The 23,816-nt window shown below is 35.4% G+C and overlaps 1 protein-coding gene and 1 long non-coding RNA gene across 5 annotated transcripts; one reads left to right on the forward strand and one right to left on the reverse strand.

Annotated features, from left to right (window-relative positions):
• Positions 1–8,620: 8,620 nt before the first annotated feature.
• Positions 8,621–9,771, reverse strand: LOC110935029. Of its 4 annotated transcripts, none has more exons than XR_004890420.1 (4): positions 9,515–9,771; positions 9,366–9,426; positions 8,867–8,927; positions 8,627–8,694 (listed from the first exon to the last, which is right to left on the reverse strand). It is a non-coding gene; the product is annotated as an uncharacterized LOC110935029 (long non-coding RNA). The 4 variants fall into 4 exon arrangements; XR_004890419.1 differs by having other exon boundaries at positions 9,366–9,442; XR_004890421.1 differs by lacking the exon at positions 8,867–8,927 and having other exon boundaries at positions 8,621–8,694.
• Positions 9,772–16,757: 6,986 nt separating this feature from the next.
• On the forward strand, positions 16,758–21,471 carry LOC110933854 (protein FAR1-RELATED SEQUENCE 5-like). The gene is made up of 8 exons (XM_022177056.1): positions 16,758–16,872; positions 18,589–18,702; positions 18,778–19,348; positions 19,544–19,802; positions 19,890–20,010; positions 20,179–20,401; positions 21,161–21,225; positions 21,320–21,471. Exons 1-8 carry the CDS (start codon positions 16,758–16,760, stop codon positions 21,469–21,471), a joined length of 1,620 nt encoding a protein of 539 aa, XP_022032748.1.
• Positions 21,472–23,816: the final 2,345 nt, after the last annotated feature.

Below are 23,816 nucleotides of genomic sequence, written 5' to 3' on the forward strand. Positions count from 1 at the left end.
GGTAGCGAAGCTCTGCCGAAGTGTCTCCAGCCTGTAAAACGTTGTTATATCAATACAAGTGACAAATAATCTACTTTTAAGTGCATATCAAGCTGAATGAAGATCAAATCAATGAATTCCGCCTCTGATTTGGTCAAGAACTCTTCTGAACGTCTCGTTTAGATCAATTCAATGATCCTACAAGTGGTATCAGAGCTCAGGAGGAAGAGTTCTTACCATTTCAGCTTGATTGCTTCAAAATCATCTCATTTCTACTCATCTTCTACACCTTTTCTTCAAATTTACTGAGATTTCACGGATAAAATGACCTGATTTCTTGATATAACACGTAAAACATTATTTTAATCAACCCTTGAACAAATCAGGACCTAATTCACCCTAAAACTTGATAAAATTGACCAAACGTGTGAAAAACAGATCAGATCGTTCTCCAGCTCGTGTGAAATTGTTTCCAGCTCGCACGAAGTGAAGTTCAGTTTGTTTGAATCTGTCTCAGATCGCATGGAGTGAACCCAGTTCATATGGTTTGAATCATTTCAGTTCGCACGGATTGAATTTTTGATCCAGGTCGTTTGAGTTTGTTGTCCAGGTCGTGCGAAGAGGTTAAAAGCTTCTCAGATCGTGTGAAATTAGAACCAGGTCGTGCGAAGTGTTCTAGTTCTTGTGAGAATAGTTCAGGTCGTTTGAAATTTTGCATCAAGTCGTACGAGGTGCATCAGATTGTGTGAAACTCAGTCAGATCGTGTGAAACTCAGATCGTTTGCAATCAGGTCGTGTGGTTTGACCAGATCGTTTGAAAATTCTGTCTTTGTGAACATTCGACATCAAAACATGGATTTTGAAGAGGAAATAGCGCATTATTATTACGAATCTCAGCAATTCTGTCCTAAAAAGATAGAAGAAGAACCCGTTTCAACAGAAAAGGCTTCAAAAAAGCTCCAATCTTTGATGAATCATCAGATGAAGAGAGCGATGATGATAGTGAAGAAATTCAAAAACTTGAATTTTATAAAAGAGAATTTTCACCTGATAGATATAATTTGTATTTTGAAGGTAAGATGGAAGAGATCAAAGAAAGACAAGCTGCGAAAAAGAACAATCATAAAGCAGCAACTGTTGAAGAAAAAGTCAAATATGAGGAAAATGTTCGAGTGGTAAAGAAGCAGGTTAAAGAAATTCCAGCTTTCAAGGTTGAGAAGGAAGCTGATGCTAAAAAGATGCCTGAGAAGTGCTCAAATTGTGATAAATCTAGATCAGACAAATGGCTACAATTAGAAAACAAAATTTTAAAAGAAAATGAAAAAGAATTTCAAAATAAAATAAAAATTTTTAAAAATGAAAAATCTGTTTTGGATAAAAATAATATTGAAAATCAAAAGGCAATAAATTTTCATCTTGAGAAAATTACTCCACTTGAAAATGAAGTTGAGAGTGCTAAAAATAAAATTGACGATTTAGAAAAGAAATTGAAAGGTTTTGTGACTTCGTCATTAATACTAGATCATATATGTCCAAAACCAATCAATGAAAATAAAGAGAAAATTCCAATAAGTGACAATGTCACAAATTATGATGAAGTCATAATTGAAGATTGTGATGATGAATCTGATGATGAAAATGATAAAAAGAAAATATTTTTGAAATTAAAAGAAAATTTTCAAGAAACTGTTTTACAATCTACTGAAAAAGGTGAATGCTTAACGCAAAAACATTTTAAGAAGAATGTGGAACAAAAATAAAACCAAAATTTTAAAAATTAAAAAAAAGGTTCAAAAGAAAAGATCATCAGTTCAATCATCAAATCACTATAAAAACAAAAATTCACAAAAACTTGAAAATCAAAACTCATAAAAAGTTGATAATAAGTGGTGCAGGTTTGACCACGGTGCTCAAAAGTCAAATCATTATGATGATGGAAAAAGGAGAAGTCATGATTACCACAAGGCAAATCAATGTTACAATCTAAGTGTTTGGTTTGAAAGTGGAGAATGGTATGATAACAGGGTGTGTTACAAATGTGGTTTTGAAGGACACATTGCTGTTAACTGCCAGAGTCAGAGATTTGAGACAAGAAGATGCTATGAATGTCAACTCAGAGGTCATATTGTCAGAGATTGCCCAATGAGATCAAAGAGAAGATCGAGGGCTGAATCTCATAGAATGGTGAAGAAAACAGTCAAAATTGAAGAAAAGCCCAAAGAACAGAAAGTGAAATTATGACAAGGGCAGAAAGATAGACTGAGAAACAAAAGAAAGAAAGCGAGAGAGTATCTTGAAAAGATTTTGTCCTCGGATACAACAGTTGATTCAGATAAAAATTCTGATGAATCGCTTTACTCAACGAAAAATGATCAGTCAAGTAAAACGAATTCAACAGATACAAATCTGAGGACAACAGAGAGAATAAAGAAGAAAAAATTGGTTACTCAAACAGTAAAAAATCAAAGAAAGTTAAATTTTCAGATAAAATTTTTATAGAAGTGTTTGAATATAAAAGAAATTGTGAAAGGTCGTTCATGTCAAATGTTGATGAATTTGTTAAACCTAAATCCAGTATGGATCGGGTTCCACTTTCTGGCGATGAATTTGTTTCTTCAGAAGTAGAGGAGCCACTCTCTGGCGATGAATCTGATTCGTCAAAGTGAAAGGAGCCACAAGATGAGCTAAAAAGAGAAAATCCTGTTCCATCAATGGATGATGCAAATTTTCCACCATTGCGGACTGAAAATTTAAAACTAAAAATTGGCAAAGTTGAGATTTCAAATCAATTCTTTTCTGAAAAGAAAGAATTTGATGTTGAAAAAGCCTTTAACCCTACAGTTCAAAATATTTTTGGAAAAATGGTTGACGAGAAGGTCAAAGGGGTAAAGGAATTTTATGAAAAGAAAAAGAAAGGAAAGAAACCGAGTGTTGATGCTTCAGAATCAGATGATGACTCGGAATCACCCAAGGACCGTCAGGCTTGAGTGAATCTCTTTAACTGAAAAACCTGACTTACCGGAGCTCCCAAGTTGGTAATCGTGGAGCATGAATCGGCATCATTCTTGAAAAATGTTTTGAAAAATGTCAAGTGATAGTTTGTAAAAGTGGTAAAAGAAAAAAGGGGTTTCATTCACAAGTGGTTAATCAAGGTCATTAAGTTGAACTTGATTAACTTTTATACAAAGTGGTTGAAAGAACAAAATGATGAGTTAATCCCCATGTTTGTGAAATGACAAACAAAACTAATTTTCCGGAAAAACCATTTTGATTAAAACAAACTTAAGTGTTTTGAAATCATAATGGGAAAATAGTTTGTTGTCAGGGGGAGTTCTGATTGTTTAAGCCAAGTGGATGGCGAATTGAAGTATTTCACATCAGCTTGTCATTTTACTTTGTAAAGTTTATTGATTTCATTTTCAAATTTTCCTTGAAAATAAAAAATTGCAACATAGTTTTTATTTTAGGGGGAGTAAAAAATTTAGAAATTTTGAAAATTTGAAAAATCCAAAAACATGATAAAATCTAAAAAGCCAAAAACATTGAAAAATCATAAATGAGTTTTGTTGTAAAAAGAGGAAATGATAGTACATCTGTGGACTATCATAGCATGCTAAAGATTTGGAAAGTTAAATATGTGATAAACTGTCTCACTGATGATATGGCAGTAAGTTTTTGCTCATTCAGTAGATTGATTTCGAGATATAAACCTAAATACGAATACTTACTTATCTCGTGGGGAACATCTCTCGAATATATGGGTAACCCCCGAAATCTTGTTTGAGAGATTGCCTATTTCTGACATACTAGGTCTTTGTGCGTGATGATATCTGGGGTATTATACCAGGACTTCTGATTTTGTGGAAGCAATAGCCTAGTCCTCATATAATACTCTGCACTGCTTTAATCTTAAAGCTCACCCTCAGCATAAAAAATGATGAAACATTGAAAAATGCTAATCATGTGCTGTTGAAGAAAAGATCCCCAAACGGGACACACCTAAAAGACGAGCCATCATCTCTTTGTCTGAACGGAAGTTCTAACCTGAGCTCTCATGGTCTCGCATTACCCGTCTTCAGATATCATTAGTGTACATTCACCTGTAAGACTAAATATAGGAATCTTGATACGGGAGTATATTCTGAGGTGGGACACGCGAATAAGTTTAAGTTCTTAAAACACTAAACTCGTATCTCGAAATAGTTGAACTTTGTGTGAAAATTTAAGTGGATCAGTATACTGACAATCTAAGTGAATCGTTTAGAACTTAAAGTGTTTAAAGCTCAACGGTGTTAGTGATTTGTCTCATAAACTGATATGATCCTCTTACACAAACTCACAAAAATATTGTCTGTAAATATTTCTTTACTGCTTTTCATTAAAGGAAAAAACCCAAAAAGATTTTAAGTGTGTTTTAGCATAAAAGTTTGAAAATTCAAAAAGATTTTATTTCATCTTATTTTCGACAACTGATGATGAAAAGCTGATTTTCAAAATTCCGAGTGCTAAACATGATGAACAACAGGTTTGGGAGAGTTTGTTTGAAAAGAGCAATGATTTTGAAATGATTAAATGGTTCATTAACTTGAAACCAAAATTTATGTGTTTCAATTCAAGTGGTTAAGTATAGATTAAAATTGTTATAAATAAAAAATCTTATGTTTTGGGTAGAGATTTGTGCAGATCCCCATGAAAACCTGAGCAGAGTTTGAGCCAGGTTATGATCCTAGAATGAGAGCTATTCCAGACTGCAATCCCAGCTTCTCGAAAGGGGGATTCTGAAGACATAAGAGCCAGATACAGATTTTGGATCAACATCCAAGGGGGAGTTTAGCTGCTGACGCTGAAGAGCTTAAAGAATCAAGAGATCTGATCAAGAGAGAGAATAGAGTCAGGTTGAGATTCAGAGAGAAGAAGATAGAGATTGATGAGGATGCTTATAGAGAAAGATACTTTGGAGAGAGCATGAAGACTGATCAAGACTGAAGACTCGTCATACTGAAGACTTGTACTGAAGACTCGTCGACATCCAAGGGGGAGTTTGTTGGTGCATATGTCTGGCGACTTCGTCTTGTATCGAGTCATGTAATAGATTAGATAGACCAAGACATGTTGTTCAAGAAAAACAAGAAACAGGTCGGAACTGACCAGTTCGTGCGAACTGGTGCCAGCTCGTATGGGACTGTTTCACACGACCTGGGTTGCCTATATATAGGAGTCTTGGGTCTTTCATTTGTTACTTTCTGATTCCAGTAGCGAAGCTCTGCCGAAGTGTCTCCAGCTTGTAAAACGTTGTTATATCAATACAAGTGACAGTTAATCTACTTCTAAGTGCATATCAAGCTGAATGAAGATCAAATCAATGAATTCCGCATCTGATTTGGTCAAGAACTCTTCTGAACGTCTCGTTTAGATTGATTCAACGATCCTACAAAGAGGGTTTTTAGTTTTTATAGTAAAGTGCAGTTTCGTCCCTAAGGTTTCGTCCAATTAGAACACAAGTATAAATTTATGAAATAACAAGGAATAGAAAAAACACTCAACTAGTTCTATCGAGATTATCTGAGCGGAAAGATGAATCATCGATCGATTGAAGCAGACCTTTGATCTATGAGAAGTTTGAAATCGAATTAACCAATTGAAGCAAAACCTTAGGAAGTTGGCGTCTTGGTGACGAAGAATTTGAATAATGATGGTTGATTTGGGGTTTTAATTAGGATTATGTACTTCTAAATTGAATGGCGGGTTGACACTTGAGTATCTATCGACGCTTCACATTTCGGTATTTTGACATTTTGACTCAATTACTCTGGATTATTAGACAATGGACTATTGGTATCAGTTTTCAGTTCTATAATTAAATGGGCTCTAACTGGATCTTGGACCAAACATTGTTAATATGCGCCTCTAGTTATTTTATTAAGAGTAAATTACAAGTTTTGTCCTTTATGTTTATCCCAAATTTCAGGCGCAGTCATTTACCTTTAAAATTGACGAGTTTTGTCTTTAATGTTTCAAAATCATGCACGTTATGTCCTTTATTCCTAACTTACTTAGATTTTTTTTGTTAAATATTGTCACGTGCCTTGCACATGATAGTATTCTTGTCATTTCACGTCCTTAGGGACTTTTACAAATTAAAAAACTCTGCACGCACATCTCTCTCTCTAAATTCCCTTTTTCTTTCTCTTCTCTCCAGCCTCAAGATGACCGCCCACCCTACCACCAGCCATCACCGCCTTCACCCTGCCACTACCGCCTTCACCCTGCCACTACTGCCTTCACCCTACCACCACCGCTTCCACCTGCTACCACCCTCCACCACTGTTATCACCCTAACCCCAATTGCAGTCATCGAAACCCTAACTCAAACGCCACACTCTCTGACGTCGTTCTTCTCGCATATCTCCGGCGAGTATCTCTCCGTCGATATCCTCTCTGGCGAGTATCCTCTCCGCCATATACAGATACAGTTGTACCGACATCTTCAGCTTGCAAAAAGGCCTCTCCGCCCTTTCTTTTCCTGCCTTTAACCAACTGAAACCCATCATCATCAACTGATCTCATAGCCCTAACACCAGATGCCTCTTCTTTACTTCTAACCCTCTTAAACTCATCAACATAAGCATCAAACCTTTCAAACAACTCGTCGTTAAAACTAACTAACCAATCATAAGCTTCATCATCATCGTCATCAAGAAAGTTAATTTATTTACTGTCCCATAACTGCTTTGCTGATGACCCAATTGTTTCAAGAATGGATTAGGATCTTTTAGCGATTTCCTGAAATTGGGTTGTTGAATTCTAGAAAGTTGAAGTAGAAATGAAAATCTTCATTGCAGGGGATGTCTCTTGAAGACCCGGAGAGTTTTGATATTGAAGAGGAAAATTGTTGGAATGATTTTTACTTTGATTGTGATTTTTGGGTTTGGGTTTCTTGGGAGATCGATTGATCCATACTGGAATGTTGATTAGGGCTTTAATTAAGAGAGGGTTTTGGTTGGGGAGGTGCGTTAGGGTTTAGGGATTTGGTTAAGGTGAAACGATTGGGGTGTTATCAGGGTATTAAAAGGGGGAGGGATGAAAGACAATTGGGAGGTGAAATGACCGTTCTACCCTCATGTGTAGTGCACATGACATAATTTAACTGAAAATTATAATTGGGTTTGCCATAAAGGACATAACGTGCATGATTTTGAAACATTCAGGACAAAACTCGTCAATTTTAAAGGTAAAGGACATCGCCTCAAATTTGGGACAAACATAAAGGACAAAACTTGTAATTTACTCTTTTATTAATATGTATGTAGGGAGAGGATCATGAGAAAACTAGATATAAATGAGAAAACTAGAAAACTAACTAAAATCCACTAAAAGGGAGAGGGAGGGAGACTTTTAATGAAGGAGGGGGGACTTTTAATGAAGGAGGGGTAAAATTGGAACAAAAAATATATAAATTTTCAAACATTTCCCATTTCTCCATACGTTATCATTTTAAAACAAAAATGGCACCATAAGATCACAAATTTTCTTATCTTTCATTCAAGTATATTCGAGCATATTTTTTATGACATAAAAAAAGATTTATGGTGTCGTCTTGTTTTCTCCACTATTATTATAGTAGTGCACATGTGCAATGTAACATGTACTACAATTGCATTACATGCTTAAAATTAGCTTTTTGAGTCTAGTTTAGCTTTTAGGGTTAGTTTTTTTGGAGGTTTAGGATTAGGATTAGGTTTTTGGGTGTGGGGGGAGGGGGGTTTAGGTTTTTTTTGGGGGTGGGGGGGGGTTTAGGTTTTTTTTTCGGGTTTATGTTTAGTGTTTAGTTTTAGGTTTTTGGGGGGTGGGGGGGTTTAGGTTTTTGGGGGTGGGGGGTGGGGGGGTTTAGGTTTTTTGGGGGTGGGGGAGGGGGGTTTAGGTTTTTTTTTTTTTGGGGGGGGGGGTGGGGGGGTTTAGGTTTTTTTCGGGTTTATGTTTAGGGTTTAGTTTTAGGTTTTTGGGGGTGGGGGGTGGGGGTGGGGGTGGGGGGGTTAGGCTTTTGGTGGGAGGGTGAATTTAGGTTTTGGGGGGTGGGCGTGGGGGGGGGGGGGTTTAGGTTTTTGGGGGGTGTCGGTGGGTGGTGGGTTAAGTGGTTTAGTCTTTCCGTATTAGTGCACATGTGCAGTACAACAAATTTTTTTTTTTTTTTTTTTTTTTTGAAAATTTTTTTCCATACATATAAAGTAGCGATTTTTTATTAAAAAATTGTAAAAAAAAAAAAAAAATTTGGTATTTTTTTTGGTTTTTTTTAGGTTTTTTTAGTTAGTTTTTTGGTTTTCTCATTTAAACTAGTTTTCTCATGATCCATCCCCTATGTATGTATGTGTGTGTATATATATATATATATATATATATATATATATATATATATATATATATAGGAGAAGGTTCAAATGAAAACCACTAGTTATTCTGAAAACTCGAAAACTAATTAAAAAAAGTTAGCCATTTAACCCATCGCAAATAAAATAAAGTTACATAACTCATGAATATTGTAGATACCTGGAGAAAAAAAGCAACTGTATAGGCGCGTTAATCACCTTATCTAATGAAACCACAACATGATCTGAAGTAGAGAATGTGACAACTTCAGACAACTTAGGTCTTACCTTTTAAAAGGCCGCTAGAAATAGCTGCTCGAGCACATGTACCATTTGATAGAGTGGTATCCACCTACAATACATAAATTAGCATCCGAATTATAGGAAAAGAATATTATCAGTTATCATACTTTAAATCAACACAAAACACCATTTCTAGGTATAAGTTAATTTGAAACTCAACCCAGTTTTGGTCTAATCTGTACACAAAAACAATCAACCCAGTTTTTGGTATTTGTACACACCTTCCTATAACGTCAGGCAAGAACCATTGACTCAAGGATTGCAGTATACTTCTTCCGGGTGCTATAGAACAAGGGGTTTTATAAATACGAAGATTCGACATATAAAATAAGACAAACAACAAATATCATACTACAATCTGTGTACAAGCACAATCTAATCTACTACATTCAAATCAGAAACAGCTAGCATCAAATCATCATAAAACCTAAAACTTCAAATCCATCTATCACTTTAATTAACTGAAAAACTAATTGAATCACAAAAAAATGAATATTGAATAAGTATATAATCACAGCTACAACTCAAGTAGAGTTCACTAAACTTTAATGCAAACACAACAATTACATATTACTGTTTATCATAAATTAAAGTCTAATATATATAACATTTACAATCCGTATGCAAAAATACATAACATATTAAATCAAATCACTCCTAAAACACCGTGAATAATTAGATAACATCACAACTGGAAACTTGAAATCACAAAAACCGAACTTGATGAGAGAAAATCAGCCGAATCTCAAAATGTTGCAAAGTTTCCCCCAAAGTGAAAACCCTAATTCATTGTCACACTAAGTGCACAGATTAAGACCAAACAATATGAAATACAAAAGCATAATCAGTTATAAAGAACATATACGCACCTGTGATGGTATGAGGTGAAGAGAAAGGAGGTGAAAAAAAGATTTCGTAACCCTAGATCTGGCGATGTGCATCTTAAAAACCCTAAAATCGAATTCGAACCCTTCACCACCTTCAAACTCAGTCAATTTGGTGTCGTATAGAAAGAGATTCATTGATCTGGTGTCATTGAGAAAGCCAGATCTTGCTTCGCCAAGAGAAACCCTAGATCTCCTTTTGAATCGCCTGGAGAGAAAGCAGCTCTATGGGGCGGATAAAATGCTACGAGAGAATGAGAAACCCTAAAATTGATTTGTGCACCGTGTGTTTTTTTTGAGTGAAGGGTATAATTGAGATTGTAAATTGTATTGTGTTTTAGAGGGTTGTACATTATGCTTTAAAAGTGTTTTAAAGAAATTTCAATGACATTAAGAAGTCCTTTGGATATGTATATTATAGATAGTATAGATATAGAGTTAAATGCCATTTTAGTTCATGTGGTTTGAGCCATTTTGCTAGTTTAGTACAAATGTTTCATTTTTCGTATGTGATTTCAAAACCGTTTCATCGTTGCCATTTTAGGCCACTGCGTTAACTTCATCTATTTAAAAAAACAAGCGTTTCTGTCACCGTACGCAAAAAAAAAATACAAAATATTATTTACATTCGATGTAAAAAATATTTTTTACATCGAATGTAAATATTTTTACATCACCTTTTACAGAAATATTTTTACATCGAATGTAAAAGATATTTTTTACATTGAATGTAAATACTCTTACGTCAACTTTAACAAAAATATTTTTTACATCTAATGTAAATATTTTTACATTTTGTTTCCGGTGTAAAATTTTTTACATTAATGTAAAAAAGTTTACACTAATGTAAAATAATTTACATTGTTGTAAGCATTGTTGTAAAAATCGCGACTAGGCGACGATTAGTCGGCGATTAATCGCTAGTCGTCCAGTTACTGAGTAATTTTTCTTAAATCGGTCCATTAACCGACTAGGTCCGACTAGGCACGACTAGGTCCGACTAGGCCAGCCAAAAGTCGACGATTCCAGCAAAAAACCTGTATATTCCGGCCAAAACCTCTAAATTCCGGTCAGTTTCCAACCAAATCATTTGAATTCCAACAATTATTCATGTATACTTAAATAAATGAGTTGAGTAAGATTTAAAACCTAGCTACTTAAAATATTTACCTATAAAAATGCATATATTTATACATAAAACTGAAAATTACATATAAAAAACCCGATCCGATTAATCCTGATTAATCCCGAGTAATCCCGAGTAGTCGCTAGTCCCCACTTCACCGGCCGACTAGCGACTAGCGAGTTCTCCAACCTTGGTTGTAAGGCATATAAAAAATTACATTCAAAAATCACAAGATTCGAGCATCAATACATATTTACGGAACTTTTGAAAACGAGATTTCATAAATTTTACATGTCTGTAGAACGATACTTTGCAACTTTTACGTGTCTGTTCAAATCTTATATTTTTTAACTTTTCATACACAGTTTTTTCGTGTATAGGTTTTACGGGTAGCGTAAAGTTTTTAAGTAAAGTTTTAAAAAAGTTTTTTACAAGTTTTTTAACTCTTCATACACAGTTTTTTCGTGTATAGTTTTACGGGTAGCGTAAAGTTTTTAAAGTAAAGTTTTAAAAAAGTTTTTAAGTAATGTTTGAAAAACGTTTTTTTTTTACGAATGGTATCAAATTTAAACTATTTTGATGGCCGTGTTAAAAAAATAATTTTTTTACGCCCGTATTAAAAAAAATTGAACTTTTTTACGCCATGGTTATAAATTTTTTTACAACCCGGTTTATAAACTCTTTTTACACCCCGGATGTAAAATTTGAACTTTTGTTACACCCTTATTAAAAAAAATTTAAACCTCTTTTACATCAGGGTTGTAACTTCATACGTAAAAATATTCTTTTTTTACGTATCGATGTAGAATGTCAAAAAAAGAAATTTACGCATGCGGTTGGGTGTAAAAAAATTTTAACATATAGTTTTTACGGGTAGTGTAAAAATTTTTAAGTAAAGTTTTAAAAAAGTTTTTTACAGGTTTTTTTTTTACTTTTTTGCGCCCCGGCTTAAAACTCTTTTTATGCGCCGGATTAAAACTTTTTTAACGACCAGGTCTTAAACTGTTTTTCACCCGGGGTTTAAACTTTTTTTACGCCCCGGTTTTAAACTTTTTTTACGCCCCGAATTTGAAATTTTTTGACGCCCCAGTTTTAAACATTTTTTACGCTCCGGGTTTGAAATTTTCACGCCCGAGTTTTTAAATTTTTTTGGTGCGCCGGTTTTAAACTTTTTTTACGCCCCAGTTTTAGACTTTTTTTGCGACCCGACTTTTAAACTTTTTTTAGGACCCGGTTTTAAAAATTTTTTAACGGCCCGGGGGTTTTAAACTTTTTTTACGCAACGTTTTAAACTTTTTTTACGGGTAGCATAAAGTTTTTTCGTGTATAGGTTTTACAGGTTGCGTAAAGTTTTTCCGTGTAAAACCGTTTTAAACTTTTTTTTTCGCGCCAGTTTAAAACTTTTTTTACGCGCGGTTTTAAAACTTTTTTTCTGCGCCGGTTTTAAACTTTTTTATGCCCGGTTTTAAACTTTTTTTACGCGCCGGTGTAAAACTTTTTTTATGCGCGGTTTTAATGTTTTTTTACGCTCAGGTATAAATTGTTTTTTACGCGTGGTTTTAAACTTTTTTTACGCGCCGGTTTTCAACTTTGTTTACGCACGGTTTTAAACTTTTTTTACGCGCCAATTTTCAACTTTTTTTACGCACTGGTTTTAACTTTTTTTCGCGACGGTTTTCAACCTTTTTTACGCGCGGTTTTAAAGTTTTTTTACGCGCCGGTAGGGCTGTAAACGAACCGAATGAGCACGAACAAGGCAATGTTCATGTATGTTCGTTAAGGAAATTAACATGTTCGCGAACTGTTCACGAACGCATATCGAACATAAGTTTATGTTCATGTTCGTTCGTTAAGGAAATTTATCTGTTCACGAATAGTTCGTGAACACTGGTCTCGAACACAAATGAACGCAAGCAAATAACAACGAATGTAAACGAACATTTAACTTGAAAATAAAAAATAAAAAAAACATTGCTATCCTTAAACATTGGATATAAGTAGTTAAATACAACCATCAAATGATAAATCAAAACACAAGAAGTCTACTACACCACCAAATGATAAATCAAGGTTAACTAACCTAGACATAATTATCCAAAAAATGTCTTCGAGTGTCCAAATTTTAGCTAACTTAGAAAAAGACAGGGTTTCAAGTTTTCAATATGTTTAGATAAAAGATTTATTATTTATTATTCTTAATATAATCAAACGAACACGAACGAACGAACATGAACTAACGTAAACGAACATAACGTTCACGAACGCAGTCGAACGAACGAAACCTATGTTCGTGTTCGTTCGCTAAGCTAACCGAAGGAAATTTTTTGTTCGTGTTCGTTCATTAAGCTAATCGAACGAACATAAACGAACTTCCCGCTGAACGGTTCACGAACTGTTCGTTGAACGTTCTGTTCGTTTTCGGCCCTACGCGCCGGTATAAAAGTTTTTTTACGCGTGGTTTTAAACTTTTTTTTACCGCGCCGGGTTTAAAACTTTTTTTACGTGCTGGTTTTAAACTTTTTTTACGCCCCGATTTTAAACTTTTTTTACGCCCCGGTTTTAAACTTTTTTTCCTGCCGAACAGGTTATGGAAGTTCGCGAAACGTTCGCTTCATTTACAACCCTAGTTGAAACGTCTAATCAGATTATACACTGTTGTCACAAAAACATAAATATATATACCAGAATTGCACTCATAGATACAAGGTACAGAACATACAATATTTATACCAGAATTGCAATCACAGATACAAGTACTTTTGGTCTCGACAGCTGCTCGTTGTGTTCAATGACGCGTATGGACGATTGATGTATGAAATCTTTGCTCACCAGCCCATTAGTGTTCGACTAACTTCGTCGACGATGTCAAGTTTAGCTCGATTGCTTGTTAACGGGGATCCTCAACTTTCATCCAAAAGGAATCTGTACACCTCCCCTTGGCGATTTGATGTCGAGTATCTTCCTATCTCTAACTGCAAAAATCGCAAAAAAGTTTTCAAAGGGCGAACATCGTTTCATCAAGCCATCAACGATAAAAATGTTCAAAAAGAAATTTCGTTTAAATAATTAAATATAAAAAAATGTAACCTGAATCGGAGTCTGGGTCTGGTTTGCATGTTATTGTCAAGGGTTCAATTCAAAGTTAAGACTACTCACCGAAAAGACACATATCTTAAGTTTCTTTAACGCGAGTGTGACGTCATAAAAAACGCGAGGCCTTCCCTTTCCAGATACCTCAACATGATTAGCAACCAGGAGTTCTGTATTAGGGCCGCAGTTGGTAATAATGACCCTCAAGGGATGTTGCATCTCTTCCTTTAGTTGGGAACACGGACCAAATTGGTTATCCTTGTCTACAATCTCGTTCCCATTTTCATTTTGAATGAAAATGTCCAAACTTCGGCCCATTGTGACCTTTACAAGCATTTAAACAAACCCCCTAAAAATAAGTTTAAACCTTTACGCTACACGTAAAAAACTATACGCTAACACCAAAAGAAAATGACAACCAAAAGTTTTTACCTTGGGTCCCATTGTGACCTTTACAGCTTCAGCAAGTTGGTAGCTTTAGTTCAAAGGTGAAAGCAAATACATCATAGGCGTAGTTGATGAACTCTAACACACTCTTCACTTCCTCTTTTATCTGTAAAAATTAAATTAAAATTAAAAAATGCAAGAAAGAAGCCTTAGACATAGCTGATCGAATATATATTACATCTTACCAAGGATTCTCTACAAAAAATATGAGCATCATCCTAAGACAAAAAACACACACGCTTAGATTGTAAGACTTTGGCATAAAATACCCAATAAAATTAAGTTATGACACAATATACACTTTAAAAGAAGCTGGTAAAACAGGTCACCCATAAACCAGGTAGGCTGACCCGAAACCGATCCAAACCCACAAATTTTATGTTAGGTTCCCATCATATCGGAAATTCACACCTCCAACAGTATGTTAGGTATTCTACATTAAAACCAATTAAACAAACAAGAATCCTATGTATTCACCAACTTCATACCCCAATAAAACCAACAATAAATTTATCAAACAGTAACTTCATCAAACAATCAATTTATTGAAACAATAAAGATTATTTTCCTCAAAAACAGGAAGAGCAATATGGTAAAACAATCAGCATCAGACATTTCAAATGGATCTTATGATAGGTAGAGGATCCTGTATATTAATCCAGAAGTGTGAGAAGTGTATTATAACACTATATATAACACTATATAACACCATATAAACACCGTATAACACTATGTAACACCATATAACACCATATAACACTATGTAACACTATATAACATTATATAACAAATATAACACTGTATTTTGTTTGATAGCATGTCTATGATAGATGTATAGTGTTATATTTGTTATATAATGTTATATAGTGTTACATAGTGTTATATGGTGTTACATAGTGTTATACGATGTTTATATGGTGTTATATAGTGTTATAATACACTTCTCACACTTCTGGATTAATGTACACTATCCCTACCCTCTTATGATATATAAATATTTTTTACCAAAAATTACAATAAAAATAAAATAAAGGGCCCACTTGCAAACTCACTAGGTCGACCTAAACACGATCTGAAACTAATCCGAACCTGTTTATACTAAACCCAAACCCACGAATTCCATATTAGGTTCTTATCGTGTCGAAAATCATACCTCTTTAAAGTATGTTAGGTGTTCCACATTAAAATCAATTCAATTAACAAAAACCCTATGCATTCACCAATAAATATGACAAACACATGTTTGATACGAAAATATGAAAATGAAATGAGTGATGCAATAAATTTACTAAACAACAACTTCATCAAACAATCAATTTATCAAAAACAATAATAATAATATTCCACATAAACAACTCTTTCAAAAACAAAAACAAAAACACCAACATGAAAAAACAATCACCATTAAACATTTCAAACAGATCTTAAAACAAAAACTGCAAAAAAAAGATTGAATCTTTATAAACACTTACAGTTAGGATTATTAAAAAAGCTAGCGGATAAAGCTTCGAGACTCCTTCTAATAGGAACAACAAGATCATAAGGAACAGGAACACCTGCAACTAAGTACTTGTAAATGGGAGTTTGATGTTCGAGTTCCTGCCACTGAACCGGCGTGAAAGGCAGGCGGTAACCGCTGCCAGCAGCCACTGTGGTGCTGCCACTCATCTCCGTCTGTCGGTTTTCAAGAAAGAAACTGCAGGAAACAGATGAGACAGGTGATATGTATATATACGTGGATGGATGGGGAGACACAGAGAGAGATTGTTTGGTTACCTTTGAAGACGCATATCACCCATGCGTGGCCACCGTCGTGTTGAGTCCCATCCGCCGCCAAATTTGTCGACCAAATAGGGTTTTACAGGGTGTGGAGTTGCACGAAGAGTGGAGATTTGAGGGGTGGTGGTGGGGACGGCGGTGGTCGACAGAAAAGATTTGGTGGTGGTGGTGGTGGTGGTGGTAGGGTAGGGTAGAAGAGGGCATGGGTTTTTGAGCGAACAAAGGGAGAAGATCTGTGAATTTGATTTTAAAATGAATTTGAAGAGAGAGAGAGAGAGAGAGATCAGTCAGTGCTTTTAAAACAGAAAATGACATGTTGATAGAGGAAAGAGAATGTTATGTAAAATGTCCAAAATGCCCCTTAAGTTTAAAAGGTTGGATTGATTAGGTGTCAAAAAACTATTGGTTTTTAGAGTGGTTCCTACGGTTATCGCAACTCGGCTTGGTTCTCGACCGATCCAAAGCCTATATATATATATATAGAGAGAGAGAGAGAGAGAGGAAGTGTAGAATACAAATACCCTAATCCTACATTATGTACGTTATAACCACAACCATACGCGTGTCCCTGATTCATTTTCCTTTCGTAAGGGTAGATCAGACAATTCATTCAATCAGCTGAGAGCAAATTAGTCTATTCATTCAATAATCAGATCGCGAGAAGTTCGTTACACCACTATCCAGGTAATTATGATTCGCATCAGTTTCAAATTTTCATAATTCTCAAAACAATACACTGCAGTTTTCTTTTTTGTGCGTTAGGGTTCGAATTGATTGTTGTTTTCAATGGATTTACAGAACAGTACCGGACGGAAAACAGACGTTGAGTTTGAAGATGCTCGATCAGTCGGAAAACCCCCGACCCCACCCCGGGAGCGGGAGCTGCGAACACGAGCCAGTGGTATCGATGTTTATTAATTTGGCAGCGGAATTTAAAGCATCAGGATCGTAGTTAGGAAATAATTTCAGAGTTTCAAAACACCAAATTTATATAATAAACAAATGGGATAAAAACCCATATTTCGTTCATAATATCTTTATAGGGTTTGTTGAAAACATAAACTTTTTATTTAGGTAACTTTATAGCTACTTTCTTTAAGCCTTTAGTGCTCCACAGCTGGCTTCTAATAACTTTCACATCAAGTTACCTGAACGCGTTTTAAAAATATTTTAGCAGCAAGAAATACTGGCGAGTACATTCCATTTTATAAAAACACATTGTAATAACTTCATAGTATTAAGAGCGATTACAATGTTTATATCTAACCAAAATCTCCAAGTACTTGTCACTCGACGGATCTGTGACTATGGTCATATCACACATTGGCTACCCGTGTCCAATTGTGAAGATTATCAAGTAGTGTGTACAAAACCCCATAATACCGACATTATTTTGTAGAATACAAAGACTTAATCACTGTAAGTATAACTGGAAACATTTGAGATTTTGTAAAGCATTTTAAATATGGCTCACAAACTTTGAGAAAAGAGAATGGACTCATATTGTAAACTTATGTTTTTCTACGGGTTTCTTGGAGATATCTATTAATTATTTTCTTGAGTTTCTAATAAAAACATACAATGCACGCGTGTTAGTAAAATAACCCAAATCACATTAGCCATACAACACCAGACAGAACCCCAACGGACCTAGTCAGGCAGAGCCTTGACATGCGTTGCTGGGTCCTAGATCAATTGGGTAGGGTAACGAACTAGTGATCGGGGGTTAAAATACTTACAACAGGGCAGAGCTTCGTGTTTTAGAGGGGTATTATAACTGCTATTTTCGAGCTATAATAGAGAGAGAGAGAGGGAAAAGAGATTGAACGAATTGAAATGCTGAACTGAGGCTCAATTTATAGGTTCTTTGGGGGTCTCTCGCGCCCCGCGAGCGGCCCAAGGGGGTTCTCTCGCGCCCCATGAGGGCACCCTAGCTACGTCTAGGGTTGCCTGATCATGACCCTAGACTCAACACATTACGGGATACGTGGCACAAGGGGTGTCCGGCAAGAAAGGGCCTGTCGCGCCACACAACACACCAGGGTATCCCTGTCGCGGCCCGCAAGCGAGTGAAGATAATGATTTTATTTGCTTTTAATAAAAATTAAAGTTATACGGGTTCGGTTTCTTGTCTACGGAGCATTTTAGGGCGTTTTCTAGGGTTGTTATACTTACGATTGATGAAGTCACAAATCCTAATTCTGCAAATACAAATGCAAATACAAGTGGTGTAAATGAGTGTTCCAATAGTACGTTTGTTAATTCAGATGTTTAAATTGTGCAATGTCAGTTGTTATTGTGTGATTATAATTTATTGGAAGTTTTTCAATGTTATTAGAGAATAATTGATATTGAATCAAAGTGTTTAAGTTCGCATGTTAAGAGTCTAACAATTCGCATGTGAAGTTAGACCTAAATGCTTGTTTCGCATGTTATGATATCATAAATCGCATGTATAAAACATCTAATCAAAATGTCAATTTCGCATGTTATGAGTCCAAGAATTCGCACGTTCATAACATGAAAGTTTGGAGTTTCAATAAATCGCATGTTATGAGTCTGATAAATCGCATGTAGTTTTTATTATGTTGTTGTCTCTTTTTATTTAATTCTGTAGATGAAGGGCTTTATATTCCGGAGGTTGAAGCATCATCTACACCTGTGGTTGGAATGCAATTTAGTTCTGTCGAACAAGCATACGTGTTTTACCAAACATATGCTAAGTTAGCTGGTTTTTCTTCCCGCAAAGGTGGTGAAGTCCATAGTGGTGGTATAATCAAAATTAAGTATTTTGTTTGCTCTAAAGAGGGACATAAGCCATTGTTTATTGACGATGCTCATTCGAAGTCAAGAAAGCCATACAAAACAAGGAATAGAGGAACCATCAGAACTGGGTACAAAGCTCAACTTATGATTTGTTCGGTGGATGAGAGTTCATTTACAGTCAAGAAATTTGTTGATGGTCATAATCATAAGTTTGTATGTCCACAAGATATTCATATGCTGCCAACCTACAAGAAATTGTCAGAAGTCCAAGAGGAAATGATATGGGAACTAGGTACTCTAAACCTTGGCCCTGTCAAAGCTTTTCATATAATGAGAAAGCGATATGGTGGTTTTGAGAAAGTTGGCACCACGGTCGATGATTGCAAAAACTTTAGAACTCGAAGTAATAGCTATATAGGAGAATATGACGCTGACATGGTGATCAATAGGCTGACTGATAAAAAAGAATATTTAGTTGATTTTTCTTTTGAATATTCTGTTGATGAGGACAAACGTCTAACTAGTTTGTTCTGGGTCGTTTGGTTATGCAAGCGTAACTTTATGGAGTTCGGGGATGTGATATCATTTGATGCTACTTTCAAAACAAACAAGTAAGTGTTACATTAACGTTTTTAGTATTTTCGCATGTTATATGATTTCGCAAACTGGGAATATCGCATGTTAATAAACATTAACTTAGTTGTTGAATATATCACATATTATACTGTCAATTTCGCATGTTACTAAAACATGAACCAAATCAATTTGATGTTTTTGCAATAATTTTTAATTATATTGAATTTTAGGTATAAGATGGTGTTTATTCGCTTCACTGGGATTGACAACCACTGTCGAAATGTAACCCTTGGAGCTGGGTTGCTGGTATCGGAGAGCACTGAGTCTTATAAATGGCTTCTCAATTCCCTTGTAAATTCATTTGGACGTCAGCCGAAGGTTGTAGTGACAGACCAAGAACCTGCGATGAAACAGGCTATCGAGGGTGTTTTTACTACCAGCAGACACAGATTGTGCATGTGGCATATAATGAAAAAAATGGCAGATAAGGTAGACTATGCTATACTGTGTGTCATTAGCATTTTTTTACACTATATATCCGTTACATGCTGATAAGAAACCCATTTATTGGTGTAGGTTGGACACGAGTTGTGCAATAATGAGGAGTTTAAAAGGAAGATGTGCGATATTATATGGAGTGATTCCATTGAGCCAGGAGTATTTGAGAGACAGTGGAAATTGGTAATGATTGACTTCGGTCTTACCCAAAATTAATGGATTGATGAAATGTTTATGATGAGATCCATGTGGATTCCGGCTTTTTACTGGCATGAGCCAATGTCTTGACTTATGAGAACAACTTTAAGATCAGAGAGTGAAAACCATTTTTTTTGCCAAGTAGCTAATTCACAACTGACTCTTGTAGAGTTTATGAATCATTTTGACGGTTCAATGGATGTCCAAAGGTTCAATCATAGAAAGAATGATCATATTTCAAGATATACTGAGCTTGTTGATTGGAGAAAAACTACTCTGGAAGCGGATGCTGCTAAGATATACACCAGGTCTATATTCTTTGATCAACAGACAGAGATATACAGAACTATTAGTGAATGTCTGCCGATGGACACCAAAATCGAGGGTGACCAGTTAGAGATATCGTTGAAAGACTTTTAAGCTCATGGAGAAGGGTTTTTAGAGGTAATACATAATATATTTAGGGGTGTAAACGAACCGGGCCGAGCCCGAGCTCGACCAGGCTCGAGCTCGGCTCGTTAGGTTTTTATGAAGCTCGAGCTCGAGCTCGGCTCGGTTCGAGCCTACTTCTTTGAGCTCGAGCTCGGCTCGCGAGTAAAACCCAAAGCTCGAGCTCGGCTCGAACTATTTTGAGAACAACCTTAAACGAGCTAAAAGCTCGGCTCGAGCTCACTTCAACATCGCTAAAACGAGCCAAAACTCGGCTCTAGCTCGGCTCATCAATGTTATCATCATTATTAATATATTATATATTAAAAAATTAAAATTTTGTATGGGCTCGTTTAGGCTCGCGAGCCTAAACAAGCTTTGTATTTCAGGCTCGAGCTCGGGCTTGATAACAAAACGAGCTCTATTTCAGGCTCGAGCTCGGGCTCGGGCTCGTTAAGGCTCGACTCGTTCGAGCTTTTAACCGAGCCGATCACGAGTAGCTCTCGAGCCTCTGGGCTTGTTTACACCCCTAAATATATTTTACAACATGAGATTTTTAGAAATCCATGCGAATTTAATACAAAATATATTTTACAACATGCGATTTTGACGAACCCATGCGAATTTAAATTATTTTTCAATTAACTCATTTTTTTACACATGCGATTTTGTTCACCTACACATGCGATTTTAAATTTTGATTTTTTTTATTGTTTTTGTAGGTGTGTTTCAAGAAATTTGAACAGTACGGGTTGCTATGTAAACACATCTGTTTTCTTTTCAAGATGTTTGGAGTTAAAGAAATACCAAACAAATATGTTATGAAGAGATGGACAAAAGATGTGGTTCCAGATGAATTAAACTCCACGTTTGATGTAAAGGCGATGCAAAGGATGAGCAATACAAGGCTAAACAGATTGCTCATGAAATCATGTATACAGGGGAGTATCTGGTTAGCAATTTGATTACTGATCTTGATCAACTCATTCTAGTCAGGGATCAAATGAAGGAGATTAAAGAAAAAGTGGACTAGAGTCGCATAACCAAGCCACTTGAACCAAAGTTTGACCAGTTTTCAAAGTTAACTGGTTATCAATAACCAGCAAATGATACACCGCCTACTATCCGTGTCCCAACTGGTATAAGAAACAAAGGCCGTTGCTCGCATAAAAGGATTAAATTAAAGAAGGAACAAATGATCAGCCGTAAAGGGAAGAGGACAAGGACATGTAGTGTATCCAATAAAAAAGGTCATGATATTCGGACTTGCGGTGTATTGAAAGGTAAAAAACAAAAGAAGATGAAGGGAGTCCAGATTGAAAAAGATCCCAGCCATGAAGTCCATGAAGTTGAAGATGAAGTTAATGAAGAGGAAGATGATTTCGAAGATTATAGTGAAGGGAGTGATGATGGTAGTGAAGAAGATGTTTGGGAAGAGGTTTCAGATGATGATGATTAAAGAATCATGCCATTTTTTAATTGTACATGAGATTTTACACGATAAACATGCGATTTAATATACATGGGGTTTTAGTATACTAACATGCGATTTTAATATCTAAACATGCGATTCGATATACATGAGTTTATAAGTAATGCAACATGCGATTTTTTTGTGTTTGCATGCTATGACATGTGATTTATGTTGTCTTGAATGTGTTACCAACATGCGATATATATATATATATATATATATATATATATAAAAGTAATAAACCATCAAATGTTTAAAATATGTACACAAAATAAGCAGAATACAACATAATAAACATAAAAGTCTTGTTTAACATAGCAAAAGACTATAAAATGATCAAGAGAAACCCAATTCCTCGAAGCAAAGACCTTGTCACGTTCTGTGGAGCTGAACTCCATCTTCTCTTTCACTGTAGACAGAGTATCATTCAGAAAAGAGAAGACCAAGTCATCAGCTCGAGACTGTTCCTTGATGTGCTCCAATGCGACGTCTCTGAAGCTCGATGGTGGTTCTTCAAGGAGTCTTTCCCACATGTCTTGATTTTTCTTGATTTCTGCAAGAATCTTCCTCTGCACATCAAGAATCAAGTGAGAAGAGTTGACATCAGTGCTAATTTCTATCAACGTGCGAGTTGACAATACTTCCTTTATTGCAATGTTCGTCAATTGTTCAGAATCATCAGAAGGCATTTTTTTTTGTTATCTCGTATTTTTCTTTGTGTGTGTTTGTATTGGTGTCTTAATCTGGAAGGTTGTTATGGCTGAGTATTATACATTAAAATAGTAAATTTATTATGTAGATAGGGTGGTAAATTTAGAGTATTTATGTTAAAAGTGATCATTACAAGTCACATTACAGTCACATCGATATTAAATTCATTTTTTATTCATATATTGGTTTTTTATAGTTATTATACTTTCAATTCATAATTTCTTATTATGCACTTTAATCAACGTGGATATAGCTATATGAAATCATCAGCATCAATGTATATAAAATCGCATGTGGCTCGAAACAGACTTCGCACTTTATAAAAAACCTGGCTATTTTTTTTCACAGCTTTTTCGCATGTTACAATAAACCACACACAATATCAACTTTATTTCCGCATGTTTTAAACCATGCTTTCATATTTTTCGCATGTTTTAATATACCAAACCTATATGCAATCAAGCATTAGAATTCGCATATTATAATAATCCCGACATAACCTATTTTCGCATGTTTATAAAAACCATAACCAAGATATAACTTAATATTTTTCAAATGTTTTTCGCATGTTCAAATGCATTTCGCATGGTCTAAAAACCCTTCTTTGAAAACACTGAATTCACATAGTACAGTAATTAACCTGGATCATCTTCTTTGATTGTTAGTCGGTCGATGTTATTGTTCTTCAACTAGAACCCCCAAATCAGCGGTTCATATTATATTATAATCAAATCGCAGCAAGAAGAACGAAGGGAGGTTGGGAAGAAGAATCTCAGGTTGTTGAATTTGATTTAGGTTTTGATTTTGAACTATCTTCTGTCAGTTACAGAGATTACGATATCGTAATGACGATTTTAACCTTTTCGGTAAGATTTGAATATATTAATATGATTAATTTCATGATATAAATTAGTTTAGCCCACGTTTGATGGATTGAAGATCGTACGGCTGTGGGCATCGCGTACTTAATGTAGGATAAGAGGTATTGTACGTTAACCGGCTTCTCTCTCTCTCTCTCTCTATCTCCCTCCCCCCCTCTCTCTCTCTCTCTATATATATATATATATATATATATATTAAAAAATAATTTGAGCAAACCGAGTCGAACCGAACTGAGCGGACCTTTGCTCATGCTCGGTTCGTTTCAAACCGAACCCGTCCGAACCGAGTGCCTTTTTCAATCGAGTAGAATC

The sequence above is a fragment of the Helianthus annuus genome, chromosome 4 (assembly GCF_002127325.2).
Source record: "Helianthus annuus cultivar XRQ/B chromosome 4, HanXRQr2.0-SUNRISE, whole genome shotgun sequence".
Classification (NCBI taxonomy): Eukaryota; Viridiplantae; Streptophyta; class Magnoliopsida; order Asterales; family Asteraceae; genus Helianthus; species Helianthus annuus.